Here is an 18,376-nt window from a genome sequence, read left to right on the forward strand (position 1 = left end):
TTCCATTTTATCTCCTTTGTTAACTTATTATTTTGTCTTTTTAGGGCCGCACCTGTGGCACATGCAAGTTCCCAGGCTAGGAGTCAAATTAGAGCTGTAACTGATGGCCTACATCACAGCCATAGCAACATGGAATCTGAGCCACGTCTGCAACCTACACCACAGCTCATGGATTGAACCCGCATCCTTATGGATACTAGTTGGGTTCATTACTGCTGAGCCATGATGGAACTCCAGTTAACTTGTTAATTATAATCAGGTTTGTGGGGGCTTTTTGTTTGTTTTTTTCACTAGTTTCTTTAAAATATGCAGTTATGATCCTTAACTTGTCAAAGTTTACCTTCAGATACTTCAAGGTTTCCTTTTAATAATCAATTCTATTTAAAAGCGATTTATGGAGTTCCTGTCATGGCGTATCTGAAAAGAATCCAACCAAAGGAACCATGAGGTTGCAGGTTTGATCCCTGGCCTTGCTCAGTGGGTTAAAGATCTGGCGTTGCCATGAGCTATGGTTAGGCTGCAGATGCAGCTCGGATCTGTGTTGCTGTGGCTGTGGTGTAGGCCGGCAGCTGTAGCTCAGATTAGACCCCTAGCCTGGGAACCTTCACATGCTGTGGGTGCAGCCCTAAAAAGACAAAAAGACCAAAAAAAAAGGTGATTTAAAAATGAAGAATAATGATGTGCAGCAGAAATTGGCATAACATTATAAGTCAACTATAATTTTAAAAATTAAAACAAAGAATAAATTATTTTTCATTTACCTATATATGTATGGTCTCTAGTTCTCTTTCTGCAGATCCAGATTTCCAAATGGTATCATTTTCTTTCTGACAGATGGATTTCCTTTAATATTTTTGGTAGGTCTATTGGTGATAAACTTTTTTTCAGCTTTTCTGTGTTTAGAAAATCATTCTGCCTTAGTTTTTTCCCAAGAATTTCAGGTTAACAATTTTTTTCTTTCACTTCTCTCTTTCTCCTGAGCTCTTTCTGTGTGCTGCTCTCTCCTGTCTGGTACTTGGCCCTGTGACTCTAGCTACCTAACCTCCCTTTCCCTTAGTTCTTTTGTCCTAGAGTCAGAGACTTCTGAACTCTGTCTGGCTTCTCCTTTCCCTTGCTTCAGCCTGGAAAATTACTCCAGGCATTAAGGTTGTGCAGTTGTAGCTCTCACCTGTTTATTTCCCTCCCAGAGATCTCTGTGTGACAATCTGTTGTCAGTGTCAGGAAAAAGTTGTTGTGGTGGTTTAGATGTGTGGGTAAATCAAGTCCCTACTATTCTATTTCCACTGGAAAGACTCCAGTTGACTACCAAAATAAAATCAGTCATGTTAGCCCTCCCACTGGCCTTTTGGAAGAATTCATAAAATGGATGAATACAAAAATTAGTCTTTTCTCTCCAGTATATCCTTTGGCAGGAAGATAAGGATTGTGGTAAAGTCCTGCTCTCCCTGTGTGCAGAGACCCAATCCAAGTAAAGGAGAGAAGTTCCAGAGTTCCTGCTGTGGCACAGTGGGTTAAGGATCTGGTATTGTCTCTGAGAGGGCGCAGGTTCAATGCCAGGTCCAGGAACCTCCATATGCCATGGGTGTGGCTGAAAAGAAAAAAAAAAAATTGCATTAAAAAAAAAAGTTTCTTCCTCCCTTAATGTTTATCATTACAATTGTATAAATGAAGAAATTAAGTGACATGTCTGACCTTGCCCAGGATTGTCCTCATTGGATCTTACTGTCTTACTTTGTGAAGTAAAGTCTGATTCTACAGTGAATATTTTACTTATTGCTTTACAAAATAGATATTAAAGGTCAATTTTATTTTCAAATCTTTACATGAATTTTAATTTTTTCTTCAGCCATCAGTTATAGTGTATATAACATCATTTCATTTCTGAAAATGGGAGGATTTTGTGATTTATGACATTCCTTGAATCAAATATATTATGAAGGAAATATACCATGAAATCAATAATTTCTTAATTTAGCTTCTGGTCCTTTGCATGAAAACTTTATTAAGAATGTCTTATGGGGAGTTCCCGTCGTGGCGCAGTGGTTAACGAATCCGACTAGGAACCATGAGGTTGCGGGTTCGATCCCTGGCCTTGCTCAGTGGGTTAAGGATCTGGCATTGCCATGAGCTGTGGTATAGGTTGCAGACGCGACTCAGATCCCACATTGCTGTGGCTCTAGCATAGGCCAGCACCTACAGCTTCGATTAGACCCCTAGCCTGGGAACCTCCATATCCCGTGGGTGCAGCCCTAGAAAAGGCAAATAGACCAAAAAAAAAAAAAAAAAAAAAAAACACAAAAACAAACAAACAAAAAGAATACTCTTATCTCCACACAAATGACTGTCCTTGAATTGGTAAGGAGCCAGGAGGGGAATGTGGCTTTGTGTAATTGGAAATTCGAATTGTTGAGGAAAAGGAGATGTTTTGCTATGGCAGCCCATTATAGTCCTCTGGGAAGAGAGTTGCCTTGCAGAATTGTATGAAGTAAAGTTTTACCTTCCTTGGCTTCTGATGAATGCTATTTACTTTTTGTACCTAGAAAATATCTATTATGAAAAATCCAATAAGTAGTTGCATAAATTAGATTGAGGTTTTTTAAGTGAACTCACAAATTTGTTTTATTACTATAAAGAGTTGTTTCTTTTGTGTTGTGTGTTTGTAACACTTTTAGTTAAAATTATTTTAATGGAAGATATGTAAATAGTAATCATAAATGACATTGCTTCATTAGTCAAGCCTTTACTCTGTAGTATAATCATATGACAAGTTTAAATAACATAAAATACCTGCCTTTTAAAAAGTTTTGTTGGAGTACCTGTTGTGGCGTAGCAGAAATGAATCCAACTAGTATCCGTGAGGATGTGGGTTTGATCCTTGGCCTTGCTCAGTAGGTCTGGGATCTGGCATTGTCATGAGCTATGGGGTAGGTCACAGACCTAGCTTGGATCTGGCATTGCTGTGGCGTAGACTAGCAGCTGTAGCTGCGATTTGACCCCTAGCCTGGAAACCTCCTTATGCTGCAGATGTGGCCTTATAAAAACAAAAACAAAAGAAGAAAAAAAATGAAAAATTTTATTGTAGTCTACAACAGTGTTTTTAAAAATTACATAGCATTGTATTTTTTGTTACTGCCATTTAATAGTTATGGTAAACAAATTCAAATTGGTGGGTAATTCCTCTTTTATATTATGGAATATTTGCAAAGGTGGGGAAAGGGTACTTATTTTATTACTTGATTATAAGTAACTTGGAGAACATAGGAATTCATTCCTGAATTTTTGGGTACACAGCCTTGTCATAGCTCATATCAAAGGAGCACCTTCTGTGCTTACAGAATTCTTGTAGGTACTTTTTTAGTCTTAGAACTAGCACTATTTCAGAGTTCTCACTGTGGCACAATGGGATTGGCAACATCTTGAGAGCACTGGGATGCAGGTTTGATCCCCACCCAGCATAGTGGGTCAAGAATCTGGCATTGCCACAGCTGTGGCTTAGGCCACAACTGTGGCTTGGACATGGCCTGGGAACTCCATATGCTGCAGGGCTGTCAAAAAGGAAAAAAAGGAAAAAAGAACTAGCACTATTTGGCTTCCTTCCCTCCCTTTCTGGCTTCTGGCCTTGGCATGCAGAAACTTGATGTGGGATCTTGGTTGCTAGACCAGGGATTGAACCTGGGCCACAGTGGTGAAAATGCCAAGTCCTAACCACTAGACTACCACAGAACTCCCTCTTTGGCTTTTAGCATTATTTAGATCCTTATTTCAAGAAGCTCAAAGGGCTTTAGAAAATATTGTTGATCTTAAAATACTAAGGCTGATTGAATGAATATCATATTGATTTTTTCACAATCATTAAATTTTGTGTAGGATGATTGAGTGAATATCATATTGACTTTTTTCACAATCATTAAATTTTGTGTATGTATATAAAAATTGAAAAACACTAGTTCTGAGCTCTATAGAATTCAACAAATATAAGCAGCTTTAGAAAAATTAAAGAAACATTTTAGAGCACTGAAAATAATTGAAAGTCCTAATTTCTACAAAATCACTAAGCCTGCCTTTCTTTTGTTCATTTCCATTGGTTATACTAGTTGTGTTGATTATTAATGATAGGGGATTAGTGATTAGGGAATTAGCCAAGGCTTTTCCTTTGGTTTCTTTGAGATTTAGTGTGAAGATGTTTGCACCACCTGACCCTCAAAATTACCTACTTTTAGCATTTTAGAGAGTACACTAACTGGCTATCAAGTTGCTATTTAGGAAATAAATTCTCGTGACATACTGACAATTGAGGCCCAGAAACATACATGAATATAATCATTTTAGTGGTGTGTGTGAAAAACCCTTTATTAGAATGTCAGTGTGAATAAGTTAAGTTCTATTTTTAAAAAGCGTAGTAAAATAAAAGTTTTTTTTTTGTTTTTTGTCTTTTTAGGGCTATACCTGCAACATATGTCGATTCCCAGTCTTGGGGTCGAATCAGAGCTGTAGCCACTGTTCTGTACCACAACCACAGCAATGCCAGATCCCAGCTGTATCTGCGACCTATACCATAGCTTACGGCAACACCAGATCCTTAACCCACTGAGCAAGGCCAGGGATCAAACCTGTGTCCTCATGGTTACTAGTCAGATTCGTTTCCACTGAGCCATGAAGGAAATTCCCTGAAATAAAAGTTAAAGAGCTTCTTTTGCATTGCCTGATGTCCTGACTGCCTTCAATCTGACATTTGTTATAGAGCTAATAATCTGAGCTCACTTTTCCTATCATACCTGAATCCTACAATTGTTCATACTTCAACAAAGATCTCAAGTTGATCTACAACTGCCACAGCTTGTTAGTTAGTTAAATAATGACACTTAACAACTCTGTCTTCTTGCTTATGTATTCATTGAGCTTCTCCCATATGCCAGACACTATCCTAGGCACTGGTAATAGAATGATGGATGTATTAGACCTGACTCCTGCATGCCTAGAGTTTATATTCTGGTTAGATACTAACATTAGAGTTACTACTAACATGTGGAATTCATGAGAGGATTTCCCTCTGCATCTGCTTCCCAGCTGACTTGAAATTTAACTGAAGTTGGGGGCTAGAAAAAATTTGGCAGGTTTTCAAATTCTCCACTGGAAAATATACATTTTGTAACAGTGTACTCCTTAAGTTAAGCCTTTTAGCCCCTGCTTCCCTTCCCTGTTTGATTTTCCAACTCCTTCACACCTCTTACTTTGCCGCTTTCAAAGTGTCAGGTTTAGTTGGCACATAGCAGTCTCTATCAGGTGTAATAGGTATTGAGGAAACAATCCTGAGGTAGGTAAGCACCTCATGTCTCAGTGGCAAAAAATAGATTCAGAGTGGTTGCATGGACAGAGAAACAAAATTCTGTCAAGATTGCAGAATAGTAGCTATGTAAACTGGTAAGTCCAGTTAGAATTCACAGGAAGACAGAGATTGGGAATTAGACATCAAGATGTTTTACAGTGGAGTTCCTGTTGTAGCTCAGTGATTAACAAATCTGACTAGGAACCATGAGGTTGTGGGTTCGATCCCTGGCGTTGCATGAGCTGTGGCGTAGGTCACAGATGTGGCTCGGATCCCGAGTTGCTATGGCTCTGGCGTAGGCCAGCGGCTACAGCTCCCATTAGACCCCTAGCCTGGAAACCTCCATATGCCGTGGGAGAGGCCCTAGAAAAGACAGAAAAGACAAAAAAAATAAAAAAATAAAAATAAATAAGATAAGAATGACCTTGATGCTAAACCCAACAAATACCTGAGGCTGAGTCTCCATCCATGATTTACCTTGTGTCAGAACTGGAATTGAATTAAGTGGGGTTAGAGTTTAGATAGGCACAATGGATGAGACATGGACATAAGTCCTCAAATTTTTAACATTTTACGTACACAGGAGATCTTGGTTTAAGGCCTCTCTTTACCATTATGTTGCTCTGTGTGTCTGAGCTGTCACTTTACTTCTCTCAAGCCCAGTTTCTTCGTTCATAGATTAATGAAATACATGTTCTTGAAGGTTCTTTTGAGGAGTTTAATTCCTGAATTCTATACAGAAACCAAGATGTACTCCCCCCGCCCCTCCGTAACTTATCCCCTTATCCCTTTTGCCCACAAAAGCTACTTACTTTTCTTTGATGATAAACAGATGAACACTTTTGCCAGGCATTATAAGGGTAATATTTCTAAGTGGGATATCCTCTTGGCTTTTTCTGGAACCACATAGTCTAGGCTTTTTCCATGATATCTACATTGAGAGAGTTTTAAACAAGGGAGACATAAGGAAATAAAGTAATAGGTGTCCACATTCCTTTAATATCAGGAATCATTAAAGATACGTCTGTCTGAGGAACTTTCTAGGATCTATGTTCTGAGTTGGAAGGGTAGCCTCTACCCTAAAAATGTCATTTTTTGTGTGAAATGCAAAATAAGGATAAACTTCCATAATTGAAAATTACTAAGAACTATTGCTAGTGGAAGGAGGATGTTTCTCTGCTTATCGATAATGTGTGTGACCTTGGGCAAATGATATTACAAATTTAGTTTTTCATTTGTAAAATAAGAAAAAGACCTATGTCACTGCATTTATTTTTATTTTAAATTTAAGAAACAGTATGGTGCTCACTATGTGCCAGGCAGTATTCTAAAAATTTTACAAATAACAACTCAGGTCAATACTATTAATAGAAGGTCAATATTATTATTATCCCCACTTAGTAGATTTAAAAAACACACAAACTATAGCAAAAAGAGTTTGTATCACTTGTAAGAAGCCAAACAACTAGCAAGTAGCAGAACTGGTTGCCTGACCTCAGTGTTTTGATATTCTTAACTATTATTTTATGCTACATCATGAGAATTAAAATGAGGAAGCACTTGATAAAACACTCCACAATTGAAGATGATAGTGATCATCTTTGTTGAAGTGAATGTTTGGATTATGTGACAATTAAAATTTATAGCCAATTTTCAAAGAGCTAGCTTATTATAAAAAAACATGACTTAGTTTTTCAGAGGGAACCTCAGAATATTCATTGCTTTAATCATAATCTTGAATCTTGATGGCTACTGTACAGTGTAGATGTACAGCAGAAATATGTGGTTGAATTTAAACAAACCACACAAAAGTCCAGAAAGTTGCTTTTAAAAGTTAGTCCAGGGGAGTTCCCGTCGTGGTGCAGTGGTTAACGAATCCGACTAGGAACCATGAGGTTGCAGGTTCGGTCCCTGCCCTTGCTCAGTGGGTTAACGATCCGGCGTTGCCGTGAGCTGTGGTGTAGGTTGCAGACGCGGCTCGGATCCGGCGTTGCTGTGGCTCTGGCGTAGGCCGGTGGCCACAGCTCCGATTGGACCCCTAGCCTGGGAATCTCCATATGCCGCGGGAGCGGCCCAAGAAATAGCAAAAAGACAAAAAGAAAAAAATAAATAAATAAAAAAAAATAAAAGTTAGTCCATGGTAAGTTTGTTTACAGATCCCTTGCCTTTTTCATAGTAGAGTGCTGAGGATTGTTAAAAAAAAAAAAAAAAAAGAAGAAGAAGAAGAAAGTTCCTGTTGTGGTTCTGTGGTAATGAGCCTGACTTGTATCCATGAGGTCGAGGGTTTGCTCCCTGGCCTTGCTCAGTGGGTTAAGGATCCGGCCTTGCCGTGAGCTGTGGTGTAGGTCGAAGACATGGCTTGGATCCCACATGGCTGTGGCTGAGGCATAGGCCGGCAGCTCTAGCTCCAGTTCAACCCCATAGCCTTGGAACTTATATGTACCGCAGGTACAGCCCTGAAAAAACCACCACCAACAAAAAAATTTCAGTGTATGTAGAACTTAACCCATTAGAAGACAAATATCCATGAAATATTATGAGTATTTTTTATAAATGGATGAGTTGGTGTAATGGGAAGTGTCTTCGGTTTGAGAGAAGGTTGACTAAAGTTACTGGTACAGTCCGTCCGTGGAACAGAGTGAAACTTAACCAGTTGGATATGAAATTTATGACCTTAGGATTGTGCGCCAGTACCCTGACGTAACCATTCACAGCATATGTGGCTTACGTAAGTTCTGGGGAAGAGTACAAAGTAAGTGAAAGATAAATGTGGAAATGAGATAGGAAAGGACTCTTTTGTAAGAAAAATGGAGCCAGAAAATCTCTTCAGAAAGCTTGGGATTGGTAGAAAAGAGAGGAGAGAAGAACTTAATAGGTAAAAAAGAATAGTGGCACTAGGCGGGAAATGGATAGAGCATACTATAGAGATCAGTTGGGTAGAACAGAGAGACCAGGTAGGGAGCAGTGAAAAATGAGAATAGGAGCCAGAGGTGGTGAAGTTGCACCTCAGTGTGTAACTTCAAGAGGTAGTTGTTCACATCAGAACGTGGCAATGCGCAGCCAGAGTAGCTGGCTCTGTATGGTGGCCCTGGCCCTAAGGTCAGGCTTAGGAATTTACACTGGGTTCAGTAGGTGGTTAGTGAGCTGGTAAAATAAACAAACAGAAAATACTTTGAGCTGAAAGGAATGTGATGGAATGACTTTTTAGGAAGATTAATCTGCATCAGGGTGCATGATGAATAAGAAAGGGCCTGAGTTCTAGACCACAGCTAGGAGACTGGTGTCATAATTTACGTGTAAAGTGGTAAGAACCTAACTTGGTAACTGTTTTGAGGTTAAAAAGGAAGGTTTAATTTCAAGAGAAATTTGAAAACAAATTAGTAAAATTCAGTGACTAGATTTTAGGACTATAAAGCGGGAGAATCTCCTGCCCCTATACCATAGTCTTAGAAGGGAACTTTTTTTATTCTCTCTTGGGTCTTGGAGATAATCTTGTGGGAGTGATGACCTTGTGTGTTTAATACCTATATTGTGATACATGAATTACCATTGTGTTAAGAGAGGACTTGGAAAGTATGCTTTTGTATTTATTATCTGTACTCTTCAGAATAATTGACAATGTGTGTCACATCTGTCTAATCTTCCATCATCACCATCTACTGAGACCGCTTTTGTCAAAGTCACCAAAGACTTCCTTATTGTCAAATGCAATGGTCATTTTTTGGTTCATATTTTATTAAACCTCACTAGTATTTCAGACCATTGTCCACGCCCTCCATGAAACATTTTTTTTCCTCTCAGCTTCCATGATATCATACTTGACAGTTCCTTTTGTTGGTTCATTATCTTCTACCAGATCTCTGCTTGTCAGAATGCCCCAGAGCCCTTATCTTGAATACCCTCTATATGTTTCTAGGTAATTCTTGCCTCTAAATACTATCCAAATGCCAATGATTCCCCAGACTATACCCCCATCCTTGGAAAATCCAACCTGCTAACCACTAGTATACCTACTCTGATTCTTTATCCTCTATTTTGTTATCAACATAGCAGTCAGGGCAATCATTTAAAAATGTAAATTGGGGAGTTCCCAATGTGGCTCAGTGGGTTAAGAACCCAACTAATACCCTTGAGGATGCAGGTTCAACCACTGGCGTCGCTCAATGGGTTAAAGGATGTAGTGTTGCTGCAAGCTGCACTGTAGGTCACAGACACTGCTCAGATCTGGCATTGCTGTGGCTATGGCTCTGGTGTAGGCTGACAGCTGCAGCTCCTATTTGATCCCTGGCCTGGGAACTTCCACATGTGATGACTGGATCACTTTGCTATACAGCAGAAATTGACAGAACATTGCAAATCAACTATAATAGAAAAAATAAAAATCTAAATAAATAAATAAGTAAACTTTATTTCCTACTACTTTCCCTCTGTGCTATTGCCTTTCCAGCATCACTTACCTTCTTTTAGTTCCTGTGACATTACCCCTCTAGTCTCACTTTAGACCCTGTGCTCAGAATGCTCATCCCCCTAATTTTTGAATGGCTTGTTCCTTGTTCATATCTCAGGTTAAATGTCATCTGTCCAGAAAAGCCTTCCGTGAACAGTCAGTATAAAGCATTCATGTAGTTACTCTCAGTTTTTTCAGTTATGGAAGTTCTGTTGTGGTTCAGCAGAAACAAATCTGACTAGTATCCATGAGGATGAGGGTTCGATCCTTGGCCTCGCTTAGTGGGTCAGGGATATGGTGTTGCCATAAGCTGTGGTGTAGGTTGCAGATACGGCTAGGATCCCATGTTGCTGTGGCTGTTGCATAGGCCAGCAGCTACAGCTCCAATTTGACTTCTAATCTGGGAACTTCCATATGCCTCAGATGCGGCCCTAAAAAACAAAAAATAAAGTTTTTTCGTAATTATGGTATAGCACTTAGCACCATCTTAATACCTCCATACTGGTTGTATCAACTGAGAGTCCATTTCTCTGAGCATAGTCTCTTGCACTAGTTCTTAACACCTATTTTTTTTCAGATTCATCCATTAATTTCTCATATTATCAGTTTGAGATACTAGTTCTTACCTAATTATTATTATTGTTGTTGTTGTTGTTTTTTTATGGCTGCACATGCAGCATATGGAGGTTCCCAGGCTAGGGGTCTAATTGGAGCTGTAGTGGCCGGCCTACATCACAGCCACAGAAACACAGGGTCCGAGCCACCTGTGACCTACACCACAGTTCATGGCAACGCTAGGTCCTTAACCTGCTGAGCAAGGCCAGGGATCAAACCAGCAACCTCATGGTTCCTAGTCGGATTCGTTAACCACTGAGCCACGACAGGAACTCCTTGCCTAATTATTTTTAAAGTTAATTTTTAAAGAGAAAAAAGAAAGCAAAGCAAAGCAGATAAGTGTTTCTAATTTTTCAACATCAGAACTAGTATTCTGTTACCCATGTATGTCTTCACAAATTTTTCTAAGTAACTAGACTATGACCTATGTAGCAGAAGTTTTACAAAACAATAACTCTAATTAACTAAAATATATGACACTATGTAATGCTTTTGTTTACATGTTATTTTTCAGTTAGTAGGCTTTATCGTTTATCAAATGCTGGTCAGAGAACAGTAATTTATTTAAAATTTAGTTTATGTGTTTGCTTTATAGGACTTAATACTTTGTTGCACATATGTATATATTTCTATGCATATGTGCACTGTGCACATGTGACTCCACAAACAAATGATTATAACATTCTCTTCAAAGTTGTGTTTTCACTTAGGTTGTGAATAATCTTTCCTTGTCAAAAGTAGATCTATGTCATTATTTTAGTTAAAACTGTACCAAAGTATATTTAACCAGTCCCTCTTTGTTGGGCATTTAGATTACAATTTTTTGATTAGTACAAACATTTATATAAATACCTTTCAACATTCAGCTCTGTGTACTTGTTCTACTATTTTGTTGGCATAAATTCATAGTAGGAGAATTTTAAATCATATTACCAGATTATCAACCATAAGGTTGAAAAGACATGATTTTTAGAGAAATTTTATCAATCCTCCAAGTTACTCTTATGCTTCTCTTCCCATTTCATTCCATATATGAGGGATATGAAATTTGCCTTGGCAAGTTTAGAAGTAAATTGAGTAGCATATACAGTAGCACAGTGATTAGAAAGACATTATTCCATTTCCTTTAGACAGAACTTTGAAGTATCCTAGGTTTTTGTTTTAAGTCAAGGATCCAGAGACACCATCATGAAATGTTTACGTTGAGTACCAGTTCAGAGGGGCTCCTGGTTAGGAGAAGGAAATAGTGGTTCTGGTGTCTCCCCTGGGTTTTCTCTGAACTCCTTCTGAAGAGCAGAGATTCATAGATACTCAAGGTTGAAAGAACCACTGCAAGTCTAATTCAGCTGCCACTTGACAGCTAAATCCCTTCAACCACATCCCTGACAATTATCTGTCTGTCCCTGAATCCCTGGTGATAAAGAATGTACTTAACCAGGTTGGTCCATTTCACCTATAAGTCATTCTGATTGTTCAAAGTTTTCCCAGTAGCCAAATTATTTACCTCTTCTGTTGGACAGAACAGATGAAGAATTTTAATAAGATGGCTGAACTCCAGAGCCGGAAGGTTGTGCCACTGAAAAAGCAGCCAGTCAGGTCATAGCTGAGGAACTTCCATATGCCTCTGGTGCAGCCATATAAAAAGAATGGTGATAATAGTTTCCACCTTCTAGAACTGCTTTGAGAATTAAATGAGTTAATGTATGGGAAGCTGTGAAAAGTGGCAATGCCTGACAGTGTTTCTAAGTGTTGGCTGTTACCTCATATGTTGCAAATAGTTATTTTAGGGAAATTTTTCTGAATGGTCTTAAAATACCAGCTCAATCAAGATGGCCCTCAAGGCTCCTTTTCCTGATAAGCCTTCCTGAGGCTAGAAATAGGTACTCCTCATCATCCCCTTCAAGGCTATTCACAATTTGGCTCCAGTCCTGCCTTTTCTACACTTTCTTCAATTGAATACTCCACTTAAGTTGAACTTTGTCTCTCACCTACCACTTTTGCAAAATTTTACCACAGTTATCTGAACTTCTTTGGAAATTATTTTATGCTTTAGTGTTCTATTTGTTTTTAAAATCATCTCTGAATCACATCAGTGCAATGAAATCATTGCAATACTGGCCTGTACCTCCTGCTGGATAATTATAAAATGTCTTCCTCTGAAACAACTACTGCTGTGTAGCAAAGTCAGAGAAGGAACCTGTGGCTGTGAGTGTCCACATCATAGAATTAGGGCTGTAAGAATAAGGAACTGATTAAAGAAGGGAGAAAGTCCGAGAAAGGGAGACACATGCATTTGGATCTGCTACTTTTTCTAATTTTTAATAACAGTATTAAAACATCTTACCTAAAAATATGCAACCTAATGAGACATTTTTACATTTTGGCTATTGGTGAAGTCTTGTTTGGGGAAACTATTGTATTTGATATCCAAAAATATAATTATCTGAAGCATTATAAATGTATTCCTAAATCTTAAATATTTTAAAGTTTGTATAAAAACAATTTTATGCCATAATTTTAATCAATTTTGTCTTAATTAAAATTTGGAATTATCTGGAGTTCCAGTCATGGCTCAGTGGTTAACGAATTCGACTAGGAACCATGAGGCTGCGGGTTTAATCCCTGGCCTTGCTCAGTGGTTTCGATCCCTTGCCTTGTTGCCGTGAGCTGTGGTGTAGGTTGCAGACGCGGCTCGGATCCTGAGTTGCTGTGGCTCTGGTGTAGGCTGATTCAACCCCTAGCCTGGGAACCTCCGTATTCCATGGGAGCGGCCCAAGAAATTAAAGAAAAAAAAAAAAAATTGGAATTATCTATCATTACCTGACTTCTGTGTACCTTGTGAATTAAGAGTTTATTGTATTTTAATTGCCTCATTTTTATACTCTTTTCATTCTTGGTTAGTGAATATGCTTGAATATGGGCTATGACATTAGTTATTTTAGGCATAAAAAATGAATTATCAAGAGTACATTAAAGCAAAGATCCATATTTCTTTTTTTTAATACTAGATACTCTAGATGAATATTTTGAATATGATGCAGAGGAGTTCTTGGTCTCTTTGGCCTTGTTAATAACAGAAGGACGAACACCTGAATGTTCCGTTAAAGGTCGGACAGAAAGTTTCCATTGCCCTCCAGCACAGTCCTGTTACCCAGTAACTGCTAAACATGAATGTAGTGACAAGCTGGCTCAGGTGAGTAGTGTGTGTTGAATGCTTTTTATCTATCTTTTATATAAACTAGTTTAAATTCTGTCATTGCCTTTGTTATATCACAATTATAATGTTCACATTTAAGTGTAAAATTGGTTACAGCATTGCTAATCCTGAACCACAGCTAATAACTTTATTGTCAGCAAGGCTCTTAAAGACACAGTAAGTAGCTTTTCCATCCATCAGTAGGCAGGTGGGCAGCCAGTTTTATATCTACCTCCACACACACCAGATCTAAGATTATCTTTGGTATTGTGAATTAGCTTTCTTTATTTTTAGTCTCAGCTCTGGTTCATTGACTTTGTCTTCTTGTTTATTTGGTAGATTGATGTTCATAGTTATTTTTGCCACATTTATCAGCTTTCCTCTTATATCCCTCCCCTTTTTAATGGGAGGATTCTTTTTACTGTCATTAGTGTTTTTGTATACTTTACAAAAATATTTTTTGGTATATATAATTTACTGTAAGGATTTCTTTCCCAGTTAGTTTTTTAAATATAGTCCAAAATTTTAAACTTCTAAAATCTTGTCTCTTTGAGTGTTTAATTAAGATGAATTTATAATATTTTGCTCTTAGAGTGAATCTTTCTTCTGTAAGTAATGATGGTGTAATTAACAAACTAGGAAAGGCTGGACCATCTTGAGGCCTGTCAGACATTGTGCATGGCAGTTTTTTTTTTTTCCACAAAAAAGAGAGCAAGGAATCCTCCCCCAAGAAAATTTGCATCATAATTGTTGTTCACCACTAATCCCTGCACTCTAGAGCTCCTGGTGCTGATGCATTATTTAATGAGGAAACCTAAACAGAAAGACCTGAGCAAAGCCCTGCAGTAGGTGGCTCATTTTTCTCCCCTCCCCACTTAGCATTTTTACTTACAATTTTTTTTTTATTGAAGTGCAGTTGGTTTAATAAGTGACTCATTTTCATACTGATGTCTGCTTTACAGTTATGCTTTTCTTTTTTTTATAATTTTTTTTTACAATTATGCTTTTCAAATTTAAATACAAAATTGAATGGTCTATTAAACCATTTTTCTTATCTGCATCTTCTCTTTAAGTGTCGTCAAGCCAGACGAACTAGGTCTGAGGTGGCATTGTTGTGGAAGAATAACCTTCCAATCATGGTGGAAGTGATGCTACTACCAGACTGCTGCTACAGTGACGATGGACCCACCACAGAAGGAATTGACCTAAATGATCCGGCAATTAAGCAAGATGCATTATTATTAGAAAGATGGATATTGGAGCCGGTTCCTCGACAGTAAGTTGTTAAACTGAGTTGAAGTTGTCCTTGGTAAATCCAGTTTTCCATTACTTTCTATAAATTATTTAAGAGTATAGGATATCTTTGAATCCCTCTATGTAGTAAAATTTGCATATTTAGTACTTATGTGACTTCAGGTGACACTAGTAAATGCACTCCTGTACTCTTGAAAGCACATATCCTGAGTGACATGTTTATTTCAGTTTCTGTCTTTCTAAAATTCAGTCACTTTGTACTTGCTGATATTTAGATGATGCTTTTTTATTACTTCCCTTAGGAGTGGTGATCGATTTATTGAAGAAAAGACTCTTCTATTGGCTGTCCGCTCATTTGTGTTTTTTTCTCAATTAAGTGCTTGGCTGAGTGTTTCTCATGGTGCTATTCCACGAAATATTCTTTACAGGTAGGTCTAGGGCATAAAAAAGGACACTGTGTATTTAGCTGCAGAGGTTAGGTACTGAATGATACTTTACCTTTTAAGCAGTTTATTTCCTTCACTTCTAAATGTAAGTGAACAAAATTTACCGAAGTTTTTCCTCAAAACAAGTTAGAGAAATTTAGGTGTGAATCAATACGAATTTTGCTTCTTGGGTTAAATTTGGTATAGAATAGTTTACAGAGAACTTTTAACCTTACTATAGAGAACCCACAGTGAATAAGTTCCACCATTATAAATAAAGTAGAAAAACTTTTTGGGCTGCTGAATTTCCATAATGATAGACTTACTTAATTTTTGGATCTTGAAATCTATAAACACACAGGCTCCTGAACAACTGCTTAATTGTCTTTTTAGGCAGGAGGCCCTGAGATAAAGAATACATTTTAATCACCTTGCACAGTAGAATTAGCACAATCTATTTATTTAGTAGTAAATGCAAAATCCTTTTTTTTTCTATTTGGACAACTAATTTTAAGTTAAAATATTCTTGAGCTTTGTGCTTTAGTAGAATACTGTTCTGAAAAAGATCATCTTTATTCTAAACATAATCTTTTGTTTAGTTTTTGTTGGTTTTATCAGAATGACATGCATGGTAAGTAGGTAAAAGTAGAATCTCAATAGTAGTTAATGTAAACAGTAAGTATGTGACTTAAAATTTTTAAAAACAGTATATAATAATGATAGAAGTTTTATAACTTATTGATGCCATTTTTTTTTTTTTTCTGTGTGATTCTAGAATCAGTGCTGCCGATGTAGACTTGCAGTGGAATTTTTCACAGACTCCAATTGAACACGTGTTTCCTGTTCCCAATGTTTCTCACAATGTGGCCTTGAAAGTCAGCGTTCAGTCCTTGCCCAGACAATCTAATTATCCGGTTTTGACTTGTAGTATTCACACTAATATTGGCCTTTATGAGAAAAGAATTCAAGAAAATGAACTTAAAACCCATCAGCACCGAAGTTCTACTGAAGAACAATGTAGTATAAACAGTTCATATCATCTGTGTAGCAAACAAACTTGGACCGTGGCACCCAAAAGTGTATTATTACATGCAAAAAATGGGACAACTTCAGAATATACTACAGCTGTCAAAAATGTCAAGTTATATCCAGGCACTGGCAATAAATCTGACTATGGAACATCTCAAGGCAATATTCTGGGCTTCAGGGGTACGGGAGATAAAAAGTCACATGAAACATCAATGAGAACTTTAAAATCATTTTCAGTGATTGATTCCAGTGTCTCTAGCCACCAGAGTTCCTGGCAGTCAGTTGGTGAAACTAATCCCTTAATAGGTTCTTTAATTCAGGAGCGACAAGAAGTTATTGCAAGAATAGCTCAGCATTTGATTCATTGTGACTCAAGCACTTCACATATTTCAGGACATCCCCTTAATACACAAGAATCTAGTTCACTTAATTCAAAACTTTTCCAGGTTTCACAAGAAAATGAAAATGTGAGAAAATGTAAAGATACTTTCTCCATTTCTTTTGGTAGTCCAGAGCTTACCTCCTCAGAAGACATCAATGAGGGGAAAATTCGAGTAAAACCAGAAACTCCTCGAAGTGATGGGTGCATTTCTAACGGTCTTCATACTCGTCATTCTGTTGGTGAGACTAATCCTTTGATAAGCTCTTTACTCCAGGAGCGGCAAGATGTCATTGCAAGGATTGCTCAGCACTTGGAGCATATTGATCCAACGGCATCTCATGTGCCCCGGCAGTCATTCAATACGCAGGACTCTAGCTTGCTTCCTTCTAAAGTGTTTAGGAGTTCTTACGAAGACAAAAATTTGTTGAAGAAAAACAAGGATGATGCCTCTATTTCCATTTCTAATACAAAATTTTCTTTGTTAGATGACATCAGTGAAGGGAAAAACTTAATACCTAATAAATATTTTAGCTTTTTAAAATGCAATAGTAAGGTCAAGACTTCTTTGAAACCTCAAACAGGAAGAAATTTGTGTCAGGAAAATCCTACGGAAATCCAAAGTACATTTCAAGAGACACAGAACAAAGCCACTTGTTTAATAACTCCCTCAGATATGTCTCATTGCAAAGAAAATAATTTAGATTTGACAATCAGATTGGAAAACACATTTTCTGACTGTCAATTTAAGGAGCAAGAAATTAATGGTGAAATTGATAAACAGTATTCAAATTGTAACACTGTTGATAAACAGATTTGCACAAATAAGTATGAGGACAAAATAATAACAAATGAAAATTGTGATCCAGAGTCTATTAATAATCACCAACTTGATAATTCAAAAAATAATGACTCGAAAGTAAAAGTTACTGTGTCTGGGTACTTGAACAAACGTGAAAAAGAGTGCTCAAATAAAGACTCAAAAAAGCCTAAACCATGTGAACAAAGTACACAACTCAATAGTATAGAAAATTATCTCCATAAAGATAGTGAAGGTTTCAAATGCAAAAAGCCAGACCAGTTAAAAAATGAACAGAATAAGAAAGAAGATCCAATTGATGAAAAATCTCAAAACTGTCAGAGAAAGAATATAAAAGACTGTTTGTCTACCTGTGAACGACTGAAAAATACAGAGGTGTTGGTAGGTAGTATCTATTATTTCAAATATAGTTCTCAAACATTTGTTATCAATTTCCTTTTCAGGAGATCTAATTATAAAGGCCGAATGTGCCCATTTTATCTTTAGAACCCACAATCTGGGGAATTCTCTTGTGGTGTATTGGGCTAATGATGCAGCATTGTCACTGCAGCACCTGGGGTCACTGCTTTGGCACAGGTTTGATCTCTGGCCTGGGAACTTCTCTAGACCACAAGTGCATCTAAAAAAGAGAGAAATGGAGTTCCTGCTGTGGCATAATGGGATTGGCAGCCTCTTGGGAAAGCTGGGATGTAGATTCAATCCCTCACCTGGCACAGTGGGTTGAAGGATCTGGCATTGCCACAGCTGCAGCATAGGTAGCGACTGCAGCTTGGATCTGATTCCTGGCCCGGAACCTCCATATGCTGTGGAGCAGCCAATAAATAAATGAATGAATGAATGAATGTATGTATATATGTATGTATGTATGTATGTATGTATGTATGT

General features: G+C 37.6%; 1 protein-coding gene across 16 annotated transcripts in view; it reads left to right on the forward strand.

Moving 5' to 3' along the window:
- Positions 1–18,376, forward strand: part of FAM214A (family with sequence similarity 214 member A) — a 130,611-nt gene that overhangs the window by 72,568 nt on the left and 39,667 nt on the right. For all 16 annotated transcript variants that reach the window (XR_002344858.1, XR_002344857.1, XR_002344853.1 and 13 more), the window contains 4 exons: positions 13,397–13,581; positions 14,658–14,860; positions 15,141–15,266; positions 16,039–17,872. Coding sequence is in view for 7 of the 16 variants with exons in the window: in XM_021095179.1 (XP_020950838.1) it covers positions 13,397–13,581; positions 14,658–14,860; positions 15,141–15,266; positions 16,039–17,872 (2,348 nt within the window). In the remaining 9 variants the exon portion in view is untranslated. The remainder of the gene's footprint in view (positions 1–13,396; positions 13,582–14,657; positions 14,861–15,140; positions 15,267–16,038; positions 17,873–18,376) is intronic.

This window comes from Sus scrofa, chromosome 1, assembly GCF_000003025.6.
Source record: "Sus scrofa isolate TJ Tabasco breed Duroc chromosome 1, Sscrofa11.1, whole genome shotgun sequence".
NCBI classification, from domain to species: Eukaryota; Metazoa; Chordata; class Mammalia; order Artiodactyla; family Suidae; genus Sus; species Sus scrofa.